Genomic DNA, 26,626 nt, shown 5'->3' with positions numbered 1-26,626 from the left:
TATTAGTCTGTAAGACAAAAAATGCACATCTCAGCAGCTACTAACCTCAAGTTAGACAGGCAACAGTTATAAGTGAACTTTATTAAGAAAAATCAGTGCTTTACAGATAGGTATGTTGGCAAAGTCTCTGGAAATGTGTCTTTAGTGACATCATGACCATGTTGAATGAGAAAAAAGGCGGGAAACTCAAATGTTGCTCCCCATGACTGAGCTTTTTCTGTTTATGACATCTCAGAGATATTTCATGTGGTGATTTAAAATGCATTTGCACATGTATTGGATCATTTAACAATCGTGAGGGAGCATCCTGAAGGAAAAACAGACTTTTCATATTCCCTGTTATTGGGATGACCTCTGCAGGCGAAATTTGTCATCATCTCCTCATCAGGCGACGAGGTTTGACCATAAGAAACAGAAGTGCTTCCCCTACTGTTGAATTATTTAATCAGAAGTCCCAGCATAGAAATAATCAACATTCAAAACATTGGGGTTGGTAAGATTTTTTAATGTATCGAATGAACTGCTTTTATTTGATCAAAAATACAGTAATATTGTGTACAGAATGTTTTTTTTTATTCCTGTAATAGCATAGTCATTACACCATTCTTCAGTACCTCATGGTGCTTCAGAAATCATTCTAATATGTTGATTTGGTTAAATTATCAGTGTGCTGCTTAATATCATTGAGGAAACCATGATATGTTTATTTCAGGATTCTTTGATGAATAGAAAGTTGAAAGAACCACATACATTTGAACTTCTGTAATAATATTGAAGTTTTTACTGTCAACTTTGATCAGCTGAATGCATCCTTGCTAAAAATTCCATTCAAAAATAAATTACAGAAAAGTATTATTAATAAGCATCCTAAGTGAACACATTAGGGGCTATTGATTCCAACGGGACATTTGGATTGGTGTGGTCCTCCTGTACATGCTCTCAAATGATCCATCATTTCTTGGTGAACTTTTGGTTTAAACTTCAGATCAGTCTTTGCTTCAAGGTATCAGTGTTTCTGCATTTTTTTTTTTTATTCTTAAACAGTTCCCACAACTCAGTTCTCCATGTTCCATCCTCCCAGATTGATTGAGAAGACTTGCCAAAGCTCCAAGAAATTCACATTTGCTGATATTTGTGACCCTGGTCCACAAAATCAATCATAAGTTGCACATGTATATTTGTAGCAATATCAAACAATACATTTTATGGGTCAAAATGACAGATTTTTCTTTTATGCCCAACATCATCAGGATAATATAAGTAAAGATCATGTTCCATGAAATATTTTGTAAATTTCCTACCATAAATATATAAAAAAGTAATTTTTCATCAGTAATATGCATCGCTAAGAACTTCATTTGGACAACTTTTTCTTTTTTTTGCACCCTCAGATTCCAGATTTTCAAATAGGTGCTTCTCATCCAAATATTGTCCGATCCTAACAAACCACACATCAATGGAAAGCTTATTTATTAAGATGTACAAATCTCAATTTCCAAAATAATCGTCCCTTATGACTGCTTTTGTGGTCCAGGGTCACATTAAGGTCATTATCTGAATTGGCTTTAAAGAGAATAGGAACTTTATTCGAATTAACTACGAAAGCAGGAAACATTGATCGAGGGGGATGAGTATTTGTGGGTGGTCAAGCTAAGGGAGAACGACGGCACTGGTTTTGCAGTGAAGGAGCATGATACAGAAGTCACTTGATCAACAGAGGCAGCGGCGGTCGCTCTTGGTCACCTCCTCGGATGAGTGCACCACGTTGGGCACGAAACCGCTCTTAACGCCCTCCCAGCCCTCCTGGATGGTGATCTCACCACTTTTGACTAAGTCGTAGATATCGCGCGTCAGCTCCGTAAAGGCCCTCTCTACGTTTATTGCGTCGCGCGCCGAGGTCTCCACGTAGCGCATGCCGTAAGCGGCTGCCAGTTTCTCGGCCTCCTGCTGGCTCACCTGCCGCTGCTGCTCCAGGTCACACTTGTGGCCCACCAGTAAGAAGACAATGCTGTGCGGCTGCACATGACTGCGCGCTTCCTCCAGCCACTCGTGGACATTCTGGAAGGAGCGGCGGTTGGTGATGTCGAAAAGCAAAAGGCCACCCACTGAATTACGATAATAAGCCCTTGTGATAGATCTAGATCACATACAGAGAAAAGCAGACAATATCAGACAGATGGTGCAACACGTTGAATGTTACATCATATAAATCAACGGCTGTGGATGAGCAGTAAAAAGGATGACTTCATTTGTATTCAATAACATGAAACTAGCATGTCAATACTTGATGGGAATAGATGCTAATAACCAATAAGAAAGCTATAAGCAGAAAATGATTACAGCCTGAAATCCAAGAATTTAGTGAGCGCTTTGAAATAGTTTATGAAATCTGTGGGTTGCTTATTTTTTTGTCGCATCTTTTAATTTATTTAATGTAATACATATGTACAGTGACAGAAATGTATTGCAGGTTGGGAACAAGATTGAATGTGAGGAAAATGTCAAAGTCTCTGTGTATATACTGTAGTTAAACTAATGTGTAATAAGAAGCATAAGTTTACATATGGATTTGACACTAAGAGAAAATATGTAACTGAGTAAATTGTAAAAAGAGAGATGAAAAACAAAGATAACTGGATTACATTTTACAAGATAATACTATTTAAGATATTCTACTTTAAAACTGATTTCATGTTTAATTCAGTGTGTTATTTGCCATTTCTTTATTATTTGTGAAATTTAATAGCAATTTCTGAGTGAAAACTATTTCTACACCAATTTTTTTGTGTGTGTAATAAGTGCACAGTAATATTTCTTCTCTCAATGTACTAAAATGTTTTATTTGTGTTTAATGTCTAAGATTGCATGTATTGTCCTCTTACAAGGAAACTAACATGTAAGGCCATTCCAACAATTGGGGGGTTTTAAATAAAAAAATTGAATCATTTATTTATCTTCCTTCATTAAGTCATTAAGCAACCGTGTTAATGTGTGCCAATAGTGTTCAGCAGGGGAGGGACTTCCGCATTTTAGAGAGCATTTGATTGGTCAAAAAATCTGTGTAGTGCAGAATGAGGCATACATTTTTTGGGCTTGTTTTCCTGGAAGAGAAAGTCTATACATTTGAAATGCATTTATCTGCCAAAGAATTAATTTTGCCTATGTTTAAGTGTATGCTATTATATAGAAAGCCCAAACGCTAACAATTGACTAAAAGCCACAAATCTCTTGTTTTAAATGGTTTAGAATTACAGTTGGAGAATGCATGTAACTGTGATAGCTACATATAAATGTCATCAAATACCACAGATGTACCTGAATCTCTCTTGGCCTGCCGTGTCCCAGATCTGAAGCTTGATGCGTTTGCCCGGTTCAATCTCTACCAGACGGGAGAAGAAGTCTACGCCAACAGTAGGATCAGACACCTGTGCAAAACGTCCTTCTGTGAAGCGTCTGATCAAACAAGACTTCCCCACCGTCGAGTCGCCAATGACAATCAGCCGGAACTGGTACAGCCATATAGCTTCCATATCTTATTTGATCTGCCAATGAACAACAGGGATTTGTTAATGGATTACACAATAATACATGTTTCTGAGTAAATAATACAAATAAAAAAATAAAAACCATGACATTTGTTTATCCTTGAATTTTTATTTATGTGTAGGCTATTATTCAACTCAAATACATTATAAATATTATAAAAGTCATTTTTAGGGATCAGATCGTGTAGATGAGAATTAGAATAGACTTCCAACTGAGCTTCGTTCTTTAAATGGACGACTATCATTCAAATAGGTGTTAGTATAATTACCTTAATCTATATATGATGCGAGACCCTTAATTTGTATGTCAGTCCAAATTATACATTTATACAACGGAATTATGTTGAAAATTGTTATAACTGTGATCAAATTTACAACAATTCGTCAATAAAATCATTTTTGAGTAGGCCCATGTGAATCTCAGAGATTGTACCAGTCCTGATTTTTATTTTATTTTTTATGTTAAAATGTAATAGGTTTAACACGAGTTTTTCAGCTTTAGAATCCAAACGACACAATTTAGCATCTCTCGATATAAGATTGTTTAAAGCTAAGTTAGCTAAAGCATTGTAGATACTTGCAGGCCTATGAGTGGAGCATCGCACTTGTTTAATGAAATCGCTCTATGAACACATATTATTGTATATTTCGTGTAGCCTAATTATTACCTTGGTTATGCTTCTCAGTGTCTGAGGATGGAAAGCCCCATATTCTTCGCTGTCTTTCAGGCAGAAAGCGTAGAACACCGTGGCGTTCCCAGGCAAGGCATCCGAGCACACCCGAATGTTTTTTTTTTTTTTTTTTTGAGGATAAATGTGCAACTAGTCCAGCACTAACTGACCAAACGAATGAACATAATCGACTGGGGCGTTTGTATTAAGACCTGTTAGTTTCAGAATGCCCATAAATTCTTTGTAAATTCATATTGACGATCTCGTGATTAGGGATAAAGTGATGTTTGTGAAAATGTGCTGTTAAAATGGCAGTATCATGAGCATCGTATAGCCTGACTCATCCCTCATCAGTACCATTACCGTAATAACTGATAGAGTGACGCACATGCTCCCTCATTCAACACTTCCGGGAGGCTTATAGATGTTTATACTGGCAGTTACAGTTGAGCCCTACCACTGATGCTTATCATTTGTGACTTTCAAATGGACTTTTTCAAAATAAGGAATATGTGACCCTGGACCACAAAATCAGTCATAAGAATCGCCTTTAAAAATGTCCAAATGAAGATCTTAGCAATATTACTAATCAAGAAGTAACTTTTTATATATTTACAGTAGGAAATTTACTAAATATTTTATTTATCTTTACTTAATTTCCTAATGAAATTTGTCATAAAATAAAAATCAATAATTTTGCCCCAAACAGTGTAGCTTATTGTGGGATATTGCTACAAATATCCATATGCCAGCTCTAATCACTGGCCTTTATTCTGAGCATTTTAAATTAAATTCTTATTCTTGTATTTAAACATCAAACAGAGAGGAAACTAAATAGCCTACCGAACAAGTGCATAAACCATAATTAAAAATTTTATATTGAAATTAAATATATATTTTATATAATAAATTATACATTTTATATAATAAATTATACATTTTATATAATAAATTACATTTTATATACAGACATTTATATAGACATTTTATCTACCCATCAACACAAACACAATAAATTAATAAAACAGCACGCACTGAAACAAATAACCCAAATCATAGCATAAATCAAATCAAATGGAATCAAAATTTCAGCTGCTTAATAAATACATTAAATTATAATTTTTTAAACGCCACAAAAACACGGAGGGAACTTTAACAAATCTCTATTTGTGTAAATAACACTTAGATATAATCAAAATATTATTGTTAGACCAGTCTGACAAATGTAAACACACCCACGTTGTGCAGTTTTATGGGTACATTGGGAGGTGCTGCAAACCTCACTTTTGATAATATTAAATAATCTTTAAAATATAAAATGTTTAAAATATATGATTATTACTTCTGTTACCACAAAGATAATCTAGTTATCTTTTTACAAATTTTACAAATGCCCCAAACATTATCTTATGACAAACGTAACAAATGTTTTTAAATCAATCAATCAGATGGGGCGTGGCTATGAGGCAACGTGTGTTAATGGGCGTGGCGTTCTTGAGTTCCATTCCATTATTTTTCATCACGTCTGTACTTAACGAAGAAGAAGCAGAAATCATCTTGTGGCTTTTTTTTACGTCCACTTTGTTTTCCTTCTCATGTGGAGCTTATGGGAAGGTAAATTTTGTAACACAATCTGTGTTTTTATATAGTATGGGGGACGAGCAAAAAGTAACATTGACAGCGGTTTGACCAAACGTTGAGCATTAGGCCTATATAAACATTTTAAGAGCGCGTGCCTCTCACAAACTGTAATCCTACAACGATAAATGGATAAGTTGTAAAACATAAGAGCACTCAAGTGCTACAAATGGTTGTTTATGTGCTATTTTTAAGTCGTCATGCAGAAAGAACATTTATTCAAAGTTCTAGTCATCGGAGACCTCGGAGTGGGAAAAACGTCGATAATCAAACGATACGTTCATCAAATATTTTCTCAACATTATCGCGCAACAATTGGAGTGGATTTTGCTCTTAAAGTCCTTCACTGGGACAGTCAGACGGTGGTCCGGTTGCAGTTATGGGACATAGCAGGTATTCTCCTATTAAACTCTTTAATATTTAATGTAGCTATATGTTAAACATATCCCACTGGCTGTGATTTATTTTACTTTACGAGATGCTGAATTCACATTATCTAGTGCTAGTTCAAAGGCAATTAAAGTAACAAGATATATTACACAACATTTGTATAGTGTTGGCGTTCCATGTTAAATCATTGTAAGTAGGCTGTTGCTTCTCTGAAATCTCCTCCTTGTGTGAATGTGAAGGAATGTGTCTTGTGTTGATCTCAGCTGGTCTCATACTCGTGCTAAAGTCACATGAGAGTTTGAGGTAAAGTCCATAAACACACACACACACAGAGAGAGAGAGAGAGACAGTGTAGATCAACACAGAGTTATTGTAGGATTTAAAAACATTAAAAGCTTGATGCTATTTATGTCTGAGTGATGTTTAACCTTAAATTTGCCATCACACGTTCATCATAGGACAGGAGCGCTATGGGAACATGACACGGGTTTACTATCGGGAGGCCGTGGGAGCCCTCATAGTATTTGATGTGACCAGAGCCTCCACGTTTGACGCAGTGCTGAAATGGAAAGACGACCTGGACTTAAAGGCCACTCTCAGCAACGGCAAACCTGTCCCAGCTGTACTTCTGGCCAACAAGTCTGACCAGTCACTTGAAGGTCTGCGTTCCCAGATTCCAAAGCTTGATACATTCTGCAAAGAGAACGGATTTGTGGGCTGGTTTGAGACCTCCGCAAAGGTGAGGGGTTTATTTTGTGACCCTGAGCAGGATAGTATCCGACCATATGAATTACTTAGTAGATTAATGGATGTTTATAATCATCCATCGGTTCTGCTCCATTTTCACAGATGTAGAGATACAGAATCAGGATCTGTGTGTGTGTGATTGTGTAGCTGTTTGCATTTAACACAAATACAGCAAGAATGCATTGTGCTTATTAGCAGGAAAGCCATTGTTTACCATCTACACCCACACTTTAATGAGTTCCACGGTTGGGTGCGATAGGGTATAAAGTGGATCCTCAAATAAATTACAACACCATACTGTCTGAAACATTTTAACTCTGGATCAGCTTTATCACTTTATGACTGTGCTCTTTTTATATACTTTCGTTTCAACTTTTTAATACAATATAAAATTCAACCAGGCAGTTTAAAGCTGCCTTTGTGATTGGGAATTATGTGTGTTGATAAAATAATAATAAATTATATACAAATGAATGTTCAAAAGTTTGGGTGTCAATAACATTTTTATAAGTTATCTAATACTTTTATTCAGCAAAAATGCAATGCATTAATCAAAAGTGACAGCAAAGAGATACTCTTTCTAAAAACATCTATTGAAAATATTGATGTTGTTTTGATCAAAGAATCCTGAAAGAATATATCATGGTTTCTGAAAAAATATTAAACAGCTCATCTGTTTTCAGCATTGATACTTCAATGTCACCAAATCAGTCTCTAGAAGGATTTGTAATATTAATATCAGAATGATTTTATAAATTATGTTATAAAATGTTATAAAATGTTTTATGTTATAAAATATTAGAACAGTTTCTGAAGGATCACGTGACACTGAAGACTAATGATTCAGATGTGCCATAACAAGAACAAAATACATTTTTAAATGTATTGAAATAAAAAAAGTTTAAATATTAATAATATTTTACAATATTTACTACCCCCAGAATTTCAACGGAGATGTATGTGGCTGTAATATAGGGCTTTGTGATCTTATTGTCTGAATGACTCCCATATTCTTTGTGTTTTATTTTATGCCCACTGAAGGAAAACACAAACATTGAGGCGGCAGCTAAATGTCTGGTGGATCACATTTTAGCCCATGAGGAGAACATCACCAGCAACACAGACACAGACGCGGTGGCCCTCCCCGGGTACAACAACAACACAAAAGAACGGGTCCGAGCCAGATGCACGGCGTGTTCCAAATCCTGAGTACATGAGGATGAATATCACTGTGATAAAACAAACAAAAAATATGTTGTTTGTTATAGACTTAAAGGGGCGTGGCCATTTAATGTTAATCCCAAAACAATGAGATTCATCTTCAAGACACAAGAAATGCAACAAAATGGCGGGGACTGTGAAGAAGGATCGTGCTGATTATATGTAGTGTGAAATCTCACATCATTAAGTGCACTGTGTTTGTGGTGCTGGAGTTTCAAGGATTTCACTCATCAGTGTTCTGTTTACGGATGAATACTCTGCTGTTTTAGCCAAATACCAAGTATTTTATAACACAAGTCCAGGTCAATTATGCATTTCTTGCTGTTCAGTATGCGGACTCTTTGAGCATGCAATATTTATTAAAAATGACCTCTTTTTGAGTTAGCCTATAAGATTAAAAAACTATGATGTGCACACAAAATACCTTAATACTTGCACAGCTACAGTATCTAGAAATGTTATCCTGCAACGTCGTGCATTAACAAATAAAGCATACAATATTTTCCCTCATGCAAGCTCTTGAATATGATATTGTAGTCCTGCGTAATTCAGGCTTGTGCAAGGAAAAGAGGGAAGATGCACCATTAAAGACTCTGAAATGGCCGTCTGGTGCATTCTTATGAATGTACAGAGGGGGTTTAAAGCAGTGCGGAAATTCCACCTTAAGGTGCCCACCCCAGATATTCTGACACAGTCCAATCGCCCCCCTCTCCAGTCACCTGATTCTCACACTGCCATTTTGCGCGGAGCGTCCGACCGTTAACTATAGGAAATTGGAATTGTTGCTTCATCAAAGATGTCATCGAGGAGATGCCGAATTCTCACATTTAGGACCACTGCTGCAACTGTTCGACTGGGATAATAGCCACATAATATTTCGTATTCTCAGTAGCGCATGCATTTATATAACGCGTAAGGGCGCTCGCTGAAGGAATTTGGGAAATGATGCTTGGTATCAAATTCCGTGATGCACCGACTCCGCGCATGCAATGAAGCAGAGCGAGATTTCCGCTGCTAGACGTCGAGAACGCTCCGAATTTCATTTTCGTTCGCCGAGATCGTAGCTAGCTTCGTTCTACAAACAGCAATCACATGGTTAACCGGCAACACCGGAGGCTAGCGAGTAACATAGTGTCATTTTTGCGCGTGGTGAACGGATAGGCCTATTTAAATAACGATCGGTCATTATATTGTCATCGTTTCAGCGCGCGGTGATTGCCGTTATCTGAATGTCAGAGCATCCTCGCCCGTGTCCGGTTCGTATCAGGCTAGCGCTCTCCGAAAGACCGACTAAGCCCACGGAGCGGGCTCCCACACACCCCTGCAGCGAATAGATTTGTTTGAGAGACGATTTATTGAAAATCGTAATATGTCGGGACAGTCCATCACGGACCGGATCGCCGCGGCTCAGCACAGCATGACCGGATCTGCCATCAGCAAAGCCGTGTGCAAGGCCACGACCCACGAAGTCAGCGCGCCCAAGAAGAAGCACCTTGATTGTAGGTTAAAGCAGAAAAAAATGCTGCTAAATGTCACCCGTTGTGCTTTGCACTGTGCTTCTGTTGTCATACATTCACTCTTTTCCAGCCGCTCAATTGCTGCCATTTACAACCTTATCGAGGACAATTAAATGATAATTTTAGATGATGATTTCTGGACAGACTTTATATAGTTCATTTCATCAATTAACTGAAGGTCACCGTGGCACGTTCACAGTCCCGTGGGGACGTAATGCAAATTAGACACACTGACCAATTTGCATACGACAGGGACCTCTTGACCATTTCACGTTACGTTCTTCATTTATTTGTTTATTCGAATCATTGTGATTCTATGCATGCCACATCGGAGATACCACAACTAGATTATTATTCAGTAATTCTGCAGATTCCTATGTAGACAACGTGTTCATGGTTAAATCCTATAGGAAACATACAATGTCAAGGGCATAGCATGATGAACACAGCTTGCGTACACAATGCAAGGTGCAGATTGCGTGTGGTTTGTACCTTAATTCCTGTTTTCAGTGTTGGTGTTGCTGTTTGTATTTCTCCATTGTTGACTTGCACAGTTTGCCATCCTAGTCTGAGTCACTGAAGGTGACAGCGGTATAATGCAGTGGTGTTTGTAGCTTAAGGTGTTTCATATAGGACCTTATGCAACCTTAATCTGGTCTATTATATGCTGCATTGCATTTGTTAAATGAGCCATTTGTTTTTAATGTGTTAGGTTAATGCAAGAAGCATAGTGAAGTTATTTATGTTAAAAAATCCTGTTTACTGATATGAGTCACAATAACGATTGTGAAATCGAAATACCACCACTATCTTGGCAAGGTGATTGCTATGACCGATATTTGTATTTGCAGTTTGAGTTATTTATTTATTTTGATCCCACCTTTGTATGACTCAGAATGGAAACCCGACAGAAGCCTTGAAGGTGCACCTTCCTTTACGTCAAGATGAGTTTTTCTTCAATTCACGAATAAAAACTAAGCATAGTTGATTAATGAAGCGGGTTATCAATTAAGCTGTCAGTTAATGAGTCCAGAGCAGGTGTCCTGTGGGGGACATAAAGAAAGCAGCCTGCAGATCTAATAAACTGCCAGGCTCATTCAAAGTAATAAAGGTAGCAGGTGTTCTCTGAATATGTGCTAGCATTCACTGACACAGGTTCTCTATTATCAGTTAATTAGAGCGAAATCAAGTGTAACTTTTGAGTAACCTCTATTCAAGCAATGTCATGTTAGATAGCAGACCAGCATCAGTACGGATTGTTCTATTACAGTGAAACATCACATTTCTGGCAGTTCAGCTTATATAATTATGAACCACTGAAGTAGACGACAGATAGATATTTTGAGAATGCACAGAATGTGGTTCGAATGATTTGTTGGCCAATTTATACAAAGCTATGGAACGACATCTAGATTAACTACAGTTTCATAACAACTATGTGACTGAAAGAATGTGGACCCCTGAACGAAACGACCTGATTATTGGACATTTGATTTCAAAAGCATTGGAAATATCAGTTAGTCCTTCCTAACCGCTCCCGTTCTCCTGGGAAGGCTTTCCTAGATGTTGGCACATGGATGCAGGGATTCATCCCCATTCACACAGAAAGCGCTCTGATTCACTGGAAAGGTGTTCAGGTCTGGGCTTTGTGCAGGCTATTCATAAACTCACTCACTCATAAATCATTTCTTTTTGGACTTCTCATTTGTTTACCCCCAAAGGGGTTCTGGGACACTCGTTTCTATTTAAAACGTTTAAGTAAATTGGACGACTATGTTCTTGATTGTATGCACCTGTTAGTGATGGGTGTAACTGAAATAGCTAATCCCGCTCATTATAACCTGTTTGTTGGCCATGTCATTTTTCAAATGCATAAAAACTGTATTTTTCTTTTAACAAACAAACTGTTCCAAATTTTGGGGTATGTAATTATTTGACAGAAGTCTTGTATTCTTACAAAAATTCAGTGCAACAGGGATATGGTGAAATATTATTACAATTTAAAAGAGCTGGTTTCTGTTTTAATGCATTCTAAAATGTAATTTATTCCTGTAATGGCAAAGCTGAATTTTAAGCAGCCATTGCTCCAGTCTTCAGTGTCACATGATCCTTCAGAAATCAATGTGCTGATTTGGTGCTCAAGAAACATTTCTTATTATTATGAATTATTATTATTATTATTATTAATTCACTATTTTTAAGCTAATGTGACACTTTTTCAGGATTCTTTGATTAATAGAAGATTCTGATGAATTCAGATTGATTTACTAATCAATTAAAAGGACTCACCCAAAATAAAAATTCTGTCATCATTTACTTGTTCCAAACCTGTACAAGTTTTTTTTAATGCTGAACACATAAAAAGATATTCTAAAGAATGCTAATAACCAAACAATGTATTTCTTTCCATATTATGGAAGTCAGTGGCTAGCATCAGCTGTTTACTCACATTCTTCTTTTGTGCTCCACGGAAGAATGAAACTCATCCAGGTTTGGAACAACTTCAGAGTGTGTAAATGATGACAGATTTGTCATTTTTTGGGTGAACTATCCCTCTAATGCAATCCTAGTTTTTTTTTAATCCTTAGGACCCCAGACTTTTGAACAGTACTGAACTAATAAGTAAGTCCACAGCCTTTTTCAACCACAATAAAATAGTCCTGGATGATGTACAGTCATTGTTTTGCTCTGTTTTGCTCACCGTCCGCAGATCTAATGCACTGCACCAATGAGCTGAACGTGAATATACCTCACTTGGCTGACACATTGTTTGAGAGGACAGCGAATCAGAGCTGGGTGGTGGTCTTTAAAGCTCTCATCACTACACACCACCTCATGATGTACGGCAATGAGGTAAGAGTCACTGCTTGAATTCTTCTTGTCCTCGTCAGTTTCTCAATGAAATGTAGTGTGTCACAAAATCAATGCAAAAGTACTTGCCAGGAGCATTCTGTCAGATTTCTGAAGCCTTAAATCTTTCAGGTAGCTGTGTAACATAATATTTCTTGTTTTTATGTTTTTCAGTAGATCTTTATTGTTGTTGTTCTGCTCGGTTTGCTCTAACCCTGCACTTGCTTTTTATCATCCAGAGGTTTATCCAGTACCTTGCATCAAGAAGCACACTGTTTAACTTGAATGATTTCGTAGATAAAGGCGCATTACAAGGTATGTTTTATGGTTAATAATTTTGTTTTTGAACATTCCCATCAGATTTATTGTGTATGCGATGCTTTAAGTGGCCTAAAGCACTGTATTATTGAACGTCTCTTCTAGGTTATGATATGTCCATCTACATTAGACGTTACAGCAGGTATCTGACTGAGAGGGCTCTGTCCTACAGACTCGTCGCAGCTGATTTCACCAAGATGAAGAGAGGGTGAGGCATCTGCTCTGGGGAAATATTCCTTAATGAGCCAAACAAGACAAATGGCATCATTACTGCAGAAAGAACGGCAGCCTTTGAAGGTGTACAGTTGTGGTCACACCTGTCAGTTAACTATGTATAACCTCACACTATTAATATCTTCTGCGCAGGACGGATGGAGTGATGCGCAGTATGAGCATAGAAAAGCTGATGAAGACTCTACCTGTCGTTCAGAATCAGCTGGACGCCCTTCTGGACTTTGAGGTACAGGATATAAAATATCTCAGATTCCAAAGCCAGACTTTTGTGTGGATAAAACAAATAAAATGAGCGATTTTTATTGGTACAATTATTTCACATCTGCTCTTCCATCTCGGCAGTTTTATGCAACACTGCATTTCACACAGTGTAATTTGATTGATTTATTTCTTTATTTTATTTTTTGATTAAATACTGTGCATTATTTAACACATGTGGATCCAATAGCAGGGAATCAAAGTATAGACCATTTTCGGCATTTCAGTGTTTTTGTGGGCGGAGCCTATCTGGTGGTAGAAAATGTCCATTGTAAAGTAGCAGTCTATGGAAGCCATGGAATAAAAGAATGAAAAAGGTAATTTTGAGTTAATATTTCAATATTTTTCTTCCAAATCCGAGATTATATGTATGTCCCAATACTGATAAGAAAAAATCAACTCAGCATTTTCTATCCCACACTTCTGTTTTTTTCCCTCAGAATTGACAAACTTGCAGTTGTTGAGTTAAATCGAGTTATAAAGTCTGAACGAGGAGATATAAACTTGCATTTGCGAGAAATAAAAGTCAGAACTGTGAAATAAAATGGATGAATGTAAAATGTTATAGGTTTAAATAGAATGTGAATATAATGTAGACCTATTGTTTAAATCAATAGTCAATAAATTCATAGTCTGTCCTTTTACACGTCTGCGTTGAGTTTCAGATGGCGTCTTTGACAACAGTACTCTATAAAAAATGATTTGCATTCCGATTCTGACATCCAAAGGCATTTTGGATCTCTTCTCTTATTCTCACATTCTTTTATTCCATGGAGTTTACCCCCAATTGCTACCAGTGTTTGTCTGCCACCACAATGTGCACACAGCTGCAAGTGACAGAACTGTGACGTCTATCCATAAATTGGTCTATATAGGGTTATTAGTTTTATATCAGCATGAGTGTGATTTGGCTGAAGGAAATTAGAGCCATGCTGATATAGAGAGATATCAGATGGCTACTCATGTGATATTGCATTTATACCAAAGTTAAACAGCACAAGTAAGTAAATAAAAATAAGTTGGTGAATTGAAAAAATGTGTTCCTTCAAGTTTTTTACGTTATTATAACACAATGATATATATAATGTGACATATATGACATATTAGGATTTTTGACAAATACAAAAATAAAATCTATTGCAATTGTTGCAATTTTGTGTGCACATAAATTCATTTTAGAATTTTAAAGTGATTTTAGTGCTTTTCTTTAAGTGTTTGTAAATTATAATTTTATATTTATCTTAATTCTAGAACAAAAATATATTTACAAAAACAAAACAAAAAAAACTGTAAATACTTTAATTATTGAGAACTTTAAAAAAAAAGATGCATGTTAAGAAAATGAATTAATTTTGAGAAATCACGGTTGCACCACATTTTTAAAGCTGTGGCGAGTTCATCTAGATGAAAAAACACAAAAGAATCACTATTTAAAAGATTCATATGAATTTATGTGCAAACAACATTGTTAATGTTTAGGTAATTAGGTAATTGAGGTAATTATGAATGCAATAGGTATTATTTTTTGTATTTAAAAAAAATGTCAAGATTGCTTGTCCATATACGTCATCATTGTGTGTGTGTGTGTATATATATATATATATATAATTCATAATGTACATTACATAATAAATTATATATATATATATATTTAAATATGTAGTATATATTATACATATACATTGTGGACAGCAAAAAATATAACATGATATAGGAATAAAATATTTGATATGGATAGTAAGGATATAATAAAAACTGTTATTTTAGATAAAAAAATTAATTAAATGTAAAACACTTAAAACAAAAACTTTCAGTCTTCCCCTACCCAACGTTTATGAAAAATCTTCTTGAAAACATAGTTGAACCTTTGACTTAAGCGTACTGTTATTGAGATATAACTCTTGTAACAACTTACCCCTCTATGGTGCTTCAGATGCGGCTTCCCACACAAAGAGAAGTTTGAAAGCTTGATATTGTTTGATGATTTATAGATGCCTTGTAGAAATGCAGAAATACATGTTTTGATGACATTTGTGACTCTGTGCTTCCCTGTAGGCCAGCTCTAATGAACTGACCAATGGGGTGATCAATTGTGCCTTCACGCTGCTCTTCAAGGACTCTATCCGCATATTTGCTGCTTACAATGAGGGTGTCATTAATCTGCTAGGTAATACATTCACCTCAGAGCAAAGATCTGTGTAATTTCAGTAATTCAGTAGTCTGAGTATGCATATGAATATGTGCCGCAAAAGATGTTGGTCACAGCAACTTTTATATATGAATATATTATATGTCTTATAAATATCTTTTGTACTTCAAAGAGAAATGTTAACTTGCTTTTTTCTTCACTTCAAAGAGAAATATTTTAATATGAAGAAGAATCAATGCAAAGAGGCGCTGGAAATATACAAGAGGTTTCTTACCAGGATGAACAAGCTTTCAGAGTTTCTCAAGGTGGCAGAGGTAAAACGTCTCCAGATATAATCCATGCATGGGATGGTTGGGCTCATCTTGTTCAGGCCCTTTTTTGCTAAGTGTCCCTTTTAGTCCAAAAACCTGTATCAGAGGACCCCACCCCATGCTGCCTGTTCTGGTGCCTGCTCTGCATGCCTTAGCAGAAAGTCTCTCTATCTATCTGTCCCTCTCTACAACAGCAAGACCAGGGCTATGAAACGACTGCAACGACAGTCCCTTAATGTGCGAACGATGACTTGAACCTTTGTTTTGCAGTTTGGATGCAGGCACAGTTGTCAATTTGGATCTATTGGATGAATAATTGCTTTAATGACTAGATGCAAAGATCAAGCTTTGATTCTGTATAGATGAATGAACACTGGGCAGCTTGATAAAGGACATGATATTTTTGACAACTGTGCCAGTGCGATGGTTGGAATTTAGTTGTTTACTTTTGTTTGTAAAGCCCATTATTTTGATGTGTATAGAGGCATATATTGGGGTAAAATGCTAAGCACATCCTTCTTGAGTTTTTTGTTTGGTTTCTTCTCTTTTTGGTTTCTCTCCTTTTCTTTTTTGCTTTCTGGCTGAATAATATGACTTCAGGAAAAGGGTGAAGTGCTATCCAAAAACTGACTAAAGTTGACTTTAAGAGCACATTTCTTTCTTTGTATAACAATGTGTGTATGCCATTTGTTTTTCTTGTCTTTTTTCAAAGTCAACATTAGTTGTGTGTTTCTTTTGGATGTTTCTCACCTAGTCATGTATATATCTCACCATTGACCTACAAGTGTCTTCTCACTCACCATCTCCGCCACCTCCACAACCTCAATGTCTGTGTGTGTCCATCCATCCAGTCGTCCATGCTTTCGTTTTTGGTTCTCATACACTGCATGGAGTAATGGCTCTTTTTCTCAATTCTTCTTTCTCCCTTCTCCACGTGCCTTGGTTTTTCTCTTTTTTACCGTTTGGTTTCACGTTTTGTTTTCCGTTCTCCCTCCCTTCCTTTTCTTTTGTGTCACAGCAAGTTGGAATTGATCAGGTTGACATCCCAGATCTCTCACAGGTTAGTGGTGCATTTCATCTCAGTTTCTCTCATGTGGCTTCACCCTGATCTCTCATTCACGTCTCACCCCATAGACCATCATCCCCTGCCCTGATTTCTTTTGATTTCCCCCTCATCTATCAGACTTTTAGGATAGGGGCCTCAAGAAACTTACTCCATACCCGCGCACTCCCAAGGAATCAGATGTGCTGTTTTGCATTTTCTGTTGTCGCCAGAGGTAAATGGGTACCAAAGCTAGTCTATGTGAATTTTTACAGGTGCTATCTCTGATAGCTGTTGCCTTGATCATAACCACATTTGATTAGCAATGAAAAGTCAGCTAAGGTCTCATTAAAGCTTAGTGCTTGCCCCTCGAGCCACTATTTCTTACTGGCATATACCCATGAGAAATTTGACTGCTTGTAATTCGAAAGCTGCGTCTTCGCTGTCTCCGACACTCGCATACGACTGTCGGATGATTGTATTAACACCAAGAATAACGAATTAATTGATATTGATTCACAAAATGTATATATTATGAGTGTAAATAGTTGTTTTAATAATTATTAGATAACTATTTAGGACTTAATTATTATTGCCGCCAATTCTGCAAGAGTGTTTATTTAAGAATTTTTAAAAAAATTGGCGAAATGTCGCACTCATGGTTCGTAGATTGCAATACACAACATCTGTCGCATGTTGTCTGGTAACAGAAGTTGAAATGTTTCAACTCAACCGAAGCTCAAGTTCAGTCCACAAATCCAGTTCGCAAATTTCGAAATTTGCAATTCTCCATTGGCATGGAGCGACTTCTGGTCGGTCGTTTGTTGGAGACAGCGAAAAGGTGGCTTTACGCAGATTGATATATGGCTAAATGGTGCTTGTGCGACGATCTCCGCCACACCCTATGTGGCGAATCTGAATTCTTCGCTTAATAAAGAACTCTCCTAACCTGTACGCACTCACCTTTGCCATATATCTCTGTACTGGTAGGGTATTCTGCTTGGATAGCTTCTTGGGAAGAATAGTGAATGTGCACTAAACTAAAAGAATGACTTAAAACTGGAGCTGGGGACTAAATTCTGCCTGGCACCTCATGAAGTTTTATAGTCAGCAGCACTGCCAAATATAGACCTGCTTTTCCAGCGTCTCTCAACAATTCTGCAAGGGTGCCACCGGACATTGACGTCCCCCTTCAGTTTGCCACCATTTGGCATATTTGACATTTTCATTTACATTGGACAGGGACTCCTGAAGGTGTTGGGCTGGCACACTACTACACAGTGGTACTTCAAACATGTCAACAAAACATTTTATTAGAAGGAGTGCCTTGTTTCCTTAAGCTGAAGCAGTATTCAGAAGGCCTGCGTTCTATTCTCAAGTACGCTATCATTAGCACCATTGATTAGGCTTATTTCATGAGTCCTATTTAAGAGCCTTTTCTTGTCTGTAAGCTAGATATTCATTATGGCCTTTTGTATACTCCTGCTTCTGTAGTACCCTTGTCTTAACTTCTCTTCCTTGTTTATCTCTCCTTTTATAGTGTGTTGTTTCGTTGCATATGTTTAAGATTTCTCAGTAGACTGCTCCCTCTATTGTCTTCCTTAAAATTACTCATCTGAGAAATCTGTGAAATTTCCTCCTTTGAATTGGCATGCGCGTGGCCAGAAGGCAAACATTGTATAAGAGCAAGTGCCCTTGTACTGAATCCTTTCGACCAGCGTTTCAATTCAATTGACGCTGCTCCTTCTGGATGAAAGTGCAATACGTGCATAAAATACTGGCGGCGTGGGCTCACTCAATGTTTGCCTTTCTTCGGTTAACCTGCTTTGGCTTCCAAGTGTTTTGGGAATCTATCAAACTGGTGATGCAGACATTACAATCGGGCCGAACATGCTACAGTTTTACTCCTGATTTATTTCCAAGAAATCCAAGTGGAATCCAAAGATTAGCAGGTTCTGCTGTGGCTTTTGATACCTGTGCAGTTATATCCTGTGCATGATTACAAAACCCCCTTTTGTAGGTCAGTTTGCTTTTTTTCATGGTTTTAATTATTCTCCAGTGATCTCAGTTGACCTCACAGGTCTTAGGAAACAGTCTGTCGGAGAACTTGCATGGGAAACAGATATTTTTTTTTGCATGTGTAGCTTTTAAGCTTAAGTCCTCTCCACTTAAATTACTTCTGTTGTGTTTCCCCTTTGTTTTCAGAATCTCATAACCACTATTAGGTTCTCTTAGTTATGCAGCCTTTTTGTTGTGTGGAGGTATGAGTGATTGAGAGATGATAGAATATAAGTATACGTAGTTTTGGCATCAATTTCTTATTTTAGGATTCATAGATAGAAGTGCAAATGTCTGTGTATGAATGTGTGTTTTGATCATTCGCTGCTGCTGCTACTTTTAACGATTTTGTTGTGTTGCCTGATCCCTTTTCGCCCTCACCACCAGGCTCCCAGCAGTCTCTTAGAAGCTCTGGAACAACATCTGGCTTCTCTGGAGGGCAAGAGAATGAAAGAGGCCTCTACCGGCAGCAGGTACGCCAAATAATACTGGAATTTGGGATGCAGGTCAATGACAAATAAAAATGTCCAGCCTGATGAATAGGCAAAAAAGTGATGATAATGTAGTTTATAAACATTTGCCAAGTTCTTGGAATTGTACTCTTTGTATTAATAATGATTTCACACATTAAAAAAAGTGTTCAGCCATTTTTCTTTGATTTAATCAATTGAGATCAGTGTTTCTCAAACTTTTGAACTCCAAGATCCCTTTTTTCCCCACAACATTATTAAAAAAAATTTTTGATGTAATGTAACAAATAAATTAGTAATAAAATAAATCAAAATTAAAATTAACAAATAAATAATTAAATAATGTCAAGTTATCTTGAGGCCCCCTTGGGCCCCCTTAATGATTTTATTGTCACATGACTTTTTCAAAGAAATAATACAATCTGAAAATCAATTTTTAATCAGAAATTGAAGATTTCTTCATCTCTGCCACAGCATTTTAGACACACTTTTTATTACCTGCTATAATCACGCACCTTTGTCAAAAGTCCAAAACTTTCTTTTTTTCTCTGTTAGTTGCATTCAAACTCCACTTGGCCCAAAATTAGGTGCCAGTTTGAATGGTCATTACAGTTCAGCTCATAACCATGTTGCCATAGTGATTCTGGTTCTCACAGTATGGTTTTCACAGATCCTCATAATGTACACACTGAAACTTGCCTAAATAGTGCAATTGATTGTTTTGTTTGTTTATGGATCCGCTGCTATCAGACGTTCCAGTAAATCATTCTATTTTTCCATTCATAGGGAGGTGGAGGGTGACAGACTACAGCCTGCAAAGGTATGAAATCTAATTCATTTATCGCTTCATATTTCTGTCAAATTGCTAATGAGTGCCAACTTCACAACAGCATGAAACATATTTTCAAAACCCTTCCCTTTTGCATATTATTATCCAGACAATTACATGTTCTCTGAAACATTCAGCGTCAGTGTCATCAAGTTGCTGTTATTTCTGTTCTGCAGGCTGTTCAGCTCAAAGACATTGGCATGCAAACCCCAACAATATCCCCCAGTGGCCAGTCTGTGGGCAGTGCCAACAGTAGCTGCACCAGCAGCGGTGCCACCGAGCTTCTGTCCAGTCCACCTGATCTCACCATCACAAACGGGTACATGAGGCCTGCTTTTCTGGAGTGTTGCTAGCGTAGTGGCACTTTATTATGAAATAAAATGACTCTTCATTACTATATTTGAATTTATTCACATAGCAATGAAAAAGTGAGACCAAAGTTTTAGAAGTGATTGTGTTTCATTACAAGATTGAATTGAATTTTCCTGATTATCCCAAACAGAGTGCACAACTTCGCCACTGACCATTTTGATCTCCAACACAATTGCAGCACCCCTGCTCAGACACCCAGTAACAACAGCTGGGGAGGTAATGGAACTGGCACAAAGCTGTCTCTGGTCATTTTCTATACTGAATGTTGCGGCACTTTCTTTAATACAATGTTAATTTAGCCTTTTCTTCATTTCTTTGTTATATGGAACATTCTCTACTCAATCGGGTGAGTGTTTTACATATTTTTATGATAAGTTTAAAGGCTTTCAAAAGGGAAGTGTGTCATTTTTCGAACTAATACAAAAATGATCATTTTAAGACAGGTTCCCCTCCATCTTCTTGAATGAGTCTGAAATACCACCCTGTAGTGCATTAAATCAAATTGAAATCTGACTTCAATTAAAGAGAGAAATTGATATGCATCTTTGTCTCTGCATTTTGAGCTTGACTTGTTTCCTCTGTCTTTTTTCTTCCAGATTGGTTTTCACACAGGTGCTCTTTTGAAGCCTGCCCTCTCCTCACAGGTCCAAAGTCAAGGCACACAGTTCTACAATGGAGGAAAATTACTTACTAATGATCTGGACTCGTCCTTGGCCAATCTCATGGGCAGTGAGTCTTTCAGCCGTCTCATTTATTTTGTTTCTATTGCAGTTTAATGTATCACTACAGACTGTAATACTTTCAATCTTACTATACATGTTGCATTTGTCATAGATTTACACTTTGGAGGACCCCCAGCCAAAAAGTAAGGTTTTTAGCATGTAAAGCTAATGATATTTTAGGTTTATTGACAACATAAACAATCGTCTTTGTTATATGAAGTACAGCTGTAACAGTCTGACGTAGGAATCCTTTCTTTTTAGGCCAGAAGTTCAGTGGACTCATTTTGAGAAGAAATCGTCTGGAGGTTCCCACTGGCAGTCTAAAGCCATGAATGGCACGGCACCCTGGAGCCACACACACCTGGCCCCTGCTCCCATACCGATGCCACAGATGGTATGGAAATTGACTCATTGTTCAAGGCATGCTCCCATCAGGAAATGTCAATCTGCTTCTTCGGTTCGATATGTTTGAGTACAATATGTTTGCCAATCAAAATCTTTGTCTTTCTCTCTTCTGCATGTTTTTGTAATGATACAGAATGGGATGTTTTATACTGGCTATGTAAGTCCTGCTTCTACATAAACACGATTTAATCAGCTTAATTCAAAGAACTGTCAAAATAAACCAGTTATAATTATTTCTATGCTCTTAATTCTTACTTATTCAATATTTGCCTTTCTCAGGCACCAGCTCCAGTTGCATTTCCAATGACAACCCCCCAAGTGCCTGTGTATGGGATGGTAGGTACTTCTTATCATGTCAAATTGATCATTTTGACATCTGTGTAATATCCAGGGTTCAATATATATTAACTGTTTTATACATTACTGTTCAGAAGTGTGACGTATAGTGTGTATATATTTTAATGTTTTATTTAATCTACGTATATATTTTATAATATTTTTAATGCAAGGCTGCATTTATTTTATAAAAATACAGTAAAAACAGTAATTTTGGAAAATAGTATTACAATTGAAAATAACTGTTTTCTATTTGATTATCTGTTAAAATTTAATTTATTCATGGCACAGTAAAGTTGAATATTCAGCAGCCATTGCTCTAGTCTTCAGTCTAATAAGCTTATTTGGTGCTCAGGAAACATTTCTTTTATTATGTGGCAATCACGGTACACTTTTGATTGATTTAATACATCATTAATGAATGTAAGTTTTGTTTTATTTAAAATAAAATGGAATTTTTCATGTCGCCAACCAATGAACGGTTACCTTTTTGACTGACCCGAATCTTTAAGAATGGCACGTTCGAGTAATGTTGTAAAGAATAGATTTACATGTTGAACACACACAAATATCATCACAAATTCATAATTACCTGTTGAGAAGATATTCTTAAAGCCCAGAGTTTCCGAGTTAGTGAGAAAACATGTCTGTATTAATGGTAAATGTGTTCAAATTAATTAAATAACTGTTTTCATTTGCAGTTAATCTAAGTTGCATGTACAAAATACCATTGTATTGTACAATAACAATATAATATCTAAAAAATAAATTTAGAAAACATAATAAAGACACCCTATGCACCTTCTTTATTTATCATTTTGTAGATTTAAAATTTTGTTGATTTTACTAAAAGGTACATCATCATCTTGCTCCGGCCATAGTTATGTGAATGCACCTGATTCGTAATTACTCCTTTCCAAATCTTCAAAGCATTTTTAAGGGTTAGTTCACCAAAAATGAAAATTACCCCTTGATTTACTCACCCTCAAGGCATCTTAGGTTTCTTCTTTCAGAGGAATTCAGTTGGAACTATACTAAAAAATAATCCTTGCTCTTCCTAGCACTAGAAAGGGAGTAAGTGGGAATTTTTTTTCAACAGTCCAAAAAAAGACATCAAATATAGTGCATCCATTCATATTAAAACATGGCTCACATTACTTCAGGGGTTGAATAAAGGCTTCCTGTAGCGAATCGATGTGTTTTTGGAAGAGAACTATCCATATTTAAATGTTAGAAACACCTTTTTCTCACTTCCGCTGACTGTTATATGTGCAAGCCTTTCTGGGCAGACGACATTGGTGTAGCACATACGCCGGCGGTTCATGATAACATTTTTAATATGGATATTTTTCTTATAAAAACACAATGATTCCACTCAGTAGGCGTTTATTCACCCCCTGGAGCTGTGTGAGGCATGTTTTAATATGGATGGATGTGCTTTATTTTATGTTTTTTGGACTGTTGAAAAAAACAACCGCCTACTCCCATTCCAATGCTTGGAAGAGCAAGGATAATTTTTTATATAACTGACTGGATTTGTCTGAAAGAAGAAAGTCATATACACCTAGAGGTTGCCTTGAAGGTGAGTAAAACATGGGCTAATTTTCATTTTTGGGTGAACTAACCTTTTAAGAAGCCAGGACTTAAACCCTCAAGTACAACGCTCACGCTGAACATTTCATTGCTCTGTAGATTCCTCCCCCTGTGGGCCAGATGGGGTCAATGCCCTTAATGGCTCCCCAGCCTGTGATATATAACCAGCCCATCCTGCGCACCACCAATCCTTTCACCCCAATCCCTGGAGCTCAGGTATGCTCGCTCAAGAGCTTCATTAAGATTATATTGACGGCTGTTTTTCAGTGCGTACCTGTACTTGTAACCTGTGATAAAATTGTTCCCTTTTTTCCAGATGCACTTCATGTAGCACTGAGGAGCATGATGAACTGACACATATGCCCAAGGAAAAACATCATCCAATCCAAAACCAAAAATGGCAAGGCAGACATGAGAAACGGTTCAACTGGGTCAAAGAGACTGAAGATGTTCATGTGGCATTTTCCCCTTTAGCCCGTGTGTTTGTAACATACCCCTCCATCCAGCAACATAACAGTCCTCCGTCATTTTACATGTTACCTTTAATTTCTAAGTGTCAAAATCTAGTGTTTTTAGGCAGCCCTCTTTGATGATGTCACTGGCTGATGCAAACGGAATGACAGTGTACAGTGAATTGCAGTGGAATGAAAAGTTGTCATGATGTCAAGCCCCTCCCCCCGTTTGGAAAAGTGATTGTTGTAATTGTGCACACTTAATTCAATGTTTATAATGTCTAAACCAAGCCACGGTTTTGTATGCACATTGCCTGAATAGTGTTTCGAATCAACCACTGTCAATGTTGATTGTGCCACAGTGGCTGGCATCCCAATTTCTTGAGTCTTGGAGAAATGTGTACAGGTCACTTTTCGTACATTTGTCTCGTCCCCAAACATTTTGGATTTCACCTTAAAAGTTTGATTCGTTTCTACATGACTTGTAATGCCTCATTCAGGTATGGTAAGGTATGGCTGTTTGGATTAAAGTAAAATACAGCATTATGTTTCTGTATGGAAATTATACAATTTATTACATATCTGTTGAAATGCACAGCACATACCATGACGCTGAGTTACAGTTGTGTCTGAAAGCACACTCTCCACCCTTATATAGTGCACTATTAAAGGTAACAGCATTTGAGGTGGCAGTAGTGATGAGATGGCAGTAGTCCCATGATGCACAATCAAGGTACACTCAACAGCTAGCCACTAACGGATAGCCCCACAATGTTAACATAACTCTGAATGTATTCTTGCTTGTCAGTTTATGGATCAGTAGATTATATTAGAGGAGTAATGTAGGAAATATTAAATGAGGGTATAGAGTGCTGCAGGGATAATGTATTTTGTAGGCCAAAACCCAGAAACAATTAGCAAACTAATGTTTTTTGAATGGGTTTTTGGTTAAAAGCCTGATTAAGACAAGCTCAAGCTTAATGGTGGTGACGTTTTAAGTCATGTGACCATGGTGTAGTTTATAGCCTTTAGAGTTTTACTTCTGGTGATTGTATTTAGGTTTAAAAATTCTTAAATGAAAAAATTACAAACCAAGGACTATTTAGCTTCAGCTTAAAACCATCAAAATACAAAGGTACTTTTGAATAGCTAAAAATCGAGAAAAATGCTTTTTGGCTTATTCGCTAATGCTAAACAACTGACCACTCTGTGCAGAATCTCATGTTTTGTGGGCAGGACTGCTTGGCCAACCAAAGACATTTTTGGTAAAGCTATTGTAGCAAAAGAAACACACTTCAAATTGAATATGCCTTTTTTGCAATAACAAGACAAAATGACTTTTTCCAATAATGTTTTCTCACACACATATCTACAAAGATCATTAATACTACCTACACTACATTTAAAATATCGTAATTAAGTTTGCAGCTTCACCGACTGGCACAAGCTCCACTGGGAAGTAAGTCCTCAAAATAGCCACTGCTTTAGAAAGATATGTCATGCTGTCAAAACGACCACTGGGGGCGCTGTTGTTCATTAGCCTGCAAATACCAGACATGATCTCTCTCAAAGAGACTTGACAACTCCCAGTTCTTTCTGCAGAAACAGAATTTGGTCGACGGTGCTACTGACTCCATGACAAATGCGGTTTCCTTTGACACTGCTAGTCAGCTGCATGTGAGAGGAATATTATTATTTTAAAGATTATTTTATTGGACAAAAAATGTCTTCCAGACAGGATAAGTAAACAATTTTCAATCCATTTTCTCTGAATGGACCGATATTTTTAAAAAAAAAATAGGTGTATAAAACCCCATGAACGTCCTCAAGAAGCTCACCTAATCATTGTAGAGCATGTCATATGGAAAACAATTAGATTAATTACACATACAGAGAAAAAGCTCAAGCTTGGAAAAGAAGATAAGGTTTGTTTGCCTGTGGCCCACTTACCCCCAATTCAATATTTCCAATATCCAGCGAATGAACTGATACAGCCTAAAGGATAGAGAAAAAGTGGCTAGTTTTTAACTACTGCCATCATATTGAAAATAATAACTATACTGAACCCAAGCAATATCTCACCAATTTGAAATCACCACCCCGTTTACTTGCAACTTTCACTTCAGCTTTGGTAGAGCTGGACTGGCTCATGTCTAGGAAATTGACAGCAGAGCTGACTACATTTCCTGTTGAGTGCACTGGTGCAAAAATACAACTCATAAATATACACATTCACAGAGTATAATGCTGGCAATGTATGAATATACTGTACTCCTTTTTTGAATCCAAACTCCGCCACTGAAAATGTGTATATTATTTCTTTTGAAAGGTAGAATATATCAATAATTGAGAAATTCCTCAAATGAAGATAATTCAAAGATAATGTTTCAGCAGATGATTGAATAATTTAAAGTAGCTCAAGTCAATGTCATTTTATTTCCATATCATTGCACATTAAACCAATCACTGTTTAGGTAATTCTAAGTCCAGTCCTAATA

The 26,626-nt window shown here is 36.9% G+C and overlaps 4 protein-coding genes across 5 annotated transcripts in view; 3 read left to right on the top strand and 1 right to left on the bottom strand.

Annotated features, from left to right (window-relative positions):
• The window catches only part of clcn5a (chloride channel, voltage-sensitive 5a), a 90,856-nt gene that overhangs the window by 28,892 nt on the left and 35,338 nt on the right, over window positions 1–26,626 (top strand). The window lies entirely within an intron of this gene.
• On the bottom strand, window positions 428–4,548 carry LOC127986246 (ras-related protein Rab-39B). Its single transcript, XM_052588514.1, has 3 exons — window positions 4,214–4,548; window positions 3,316–3,542; window positions 428–2,137 (listed from the first exon to the last, which is right to left on the bottom strand). The coding sequence occupies exons 2-3, from the start codon at window positions 3,528–3,530 to the stop codon at window positions 1,711–1,713; spliced, it is 642 nt and encodes a 213-aa protein (XP_052444474.1). The 5' UTR covers window positions 3,531–3,542; window positions 4,214–4,548; the 3' UTR covers window positions 428–1,710.
• Window positions 5,735–8,722, top strand: rab38c (RAB38c, member of RAS oncogene family). The gene is made up of 3 exons (XM_052588515.1): window positions 5,735–6,247; window positions 6,703–6,983; window positions 8,033–8,722. The coding sequence occupies exons 1-3, from the start codon at window positions 6,055–6,057 to the stop codon at window positions 8,198–8,200; spliced, it is 642 nt and encodes a 213-aa protein (XP_052444475.1). The 5' UTR covers window positions 5,735–6,054; the 3' UTR covers window positions 8,201–8,722.
• On the top strand, window positions 8,859–24,674 carry LOC127986242 (phosphatidylinositol-binding clathrin assembly protein-like). 2 transcript variants are annotated; one of them, XM_052588508.1, is made up of 19 exons: window positions 8,859–9,711; window positions 12,440–12,582; window positions 12,819–12,894; window positions 13,003–13,105; window positions 13,264–13,357; window positions 15,445–15,556; window positions 15,746–15,852; window positions 16,868–16,909; window positions 19,337–19,422; window positions 20,206–20,239; window positions 20,425–20,567; window positions 20,751–20,836; window positions 21,233–21,349; window positions 21,455–21,485; window positions 21,604–21,736; window positions 21,881–21,904; window positions 22,027–22,083; window positions 23,776–23,892; window positions 23,993–24,674. In XM_052588508.1, the coding sequence occupies exons 1-19, from the start codon at window positions 9,582–9,584 to the stop codon at window positions 24,005–24,007; spliced, it is 1,650 nt and encodes a 549-aa protein (XP_052444468.1). In that variant the 5' UTR covers window positions 8,859–9,581; the 3' UTR covers window positions 24,008–24,674. The 2 variants fall into 2 exon arrangements, with proteins under 2 accessions (XP_052444468.1, XP_052444469.1); XM_052588509.1 differs by lacking the exon at window positions 16,868–16,909.

The sequence above is a fragment of the Carassius gibelio genome, chromosome B21 (genome assembly GCF_023724105.1).
Source record: "Carassius gibelio isolate Cgi1373 ecotype wild population from Czech Republic chromosome B21, carGib1.2-hapl.c, whole genome shotgun sequence".
Classification (NCBI taxonomy): domain Eukaryota; kingdom Metazoa; phylum Chordata; class Actinopteri; order Cypriniformes; family Cyprinidae; genus Carassius; species Carassius gibelio.
Note: the sequence above shows the minus strand (reverse complement) of the source record. Positions and strands in the feature narration are given on the sequence as shown.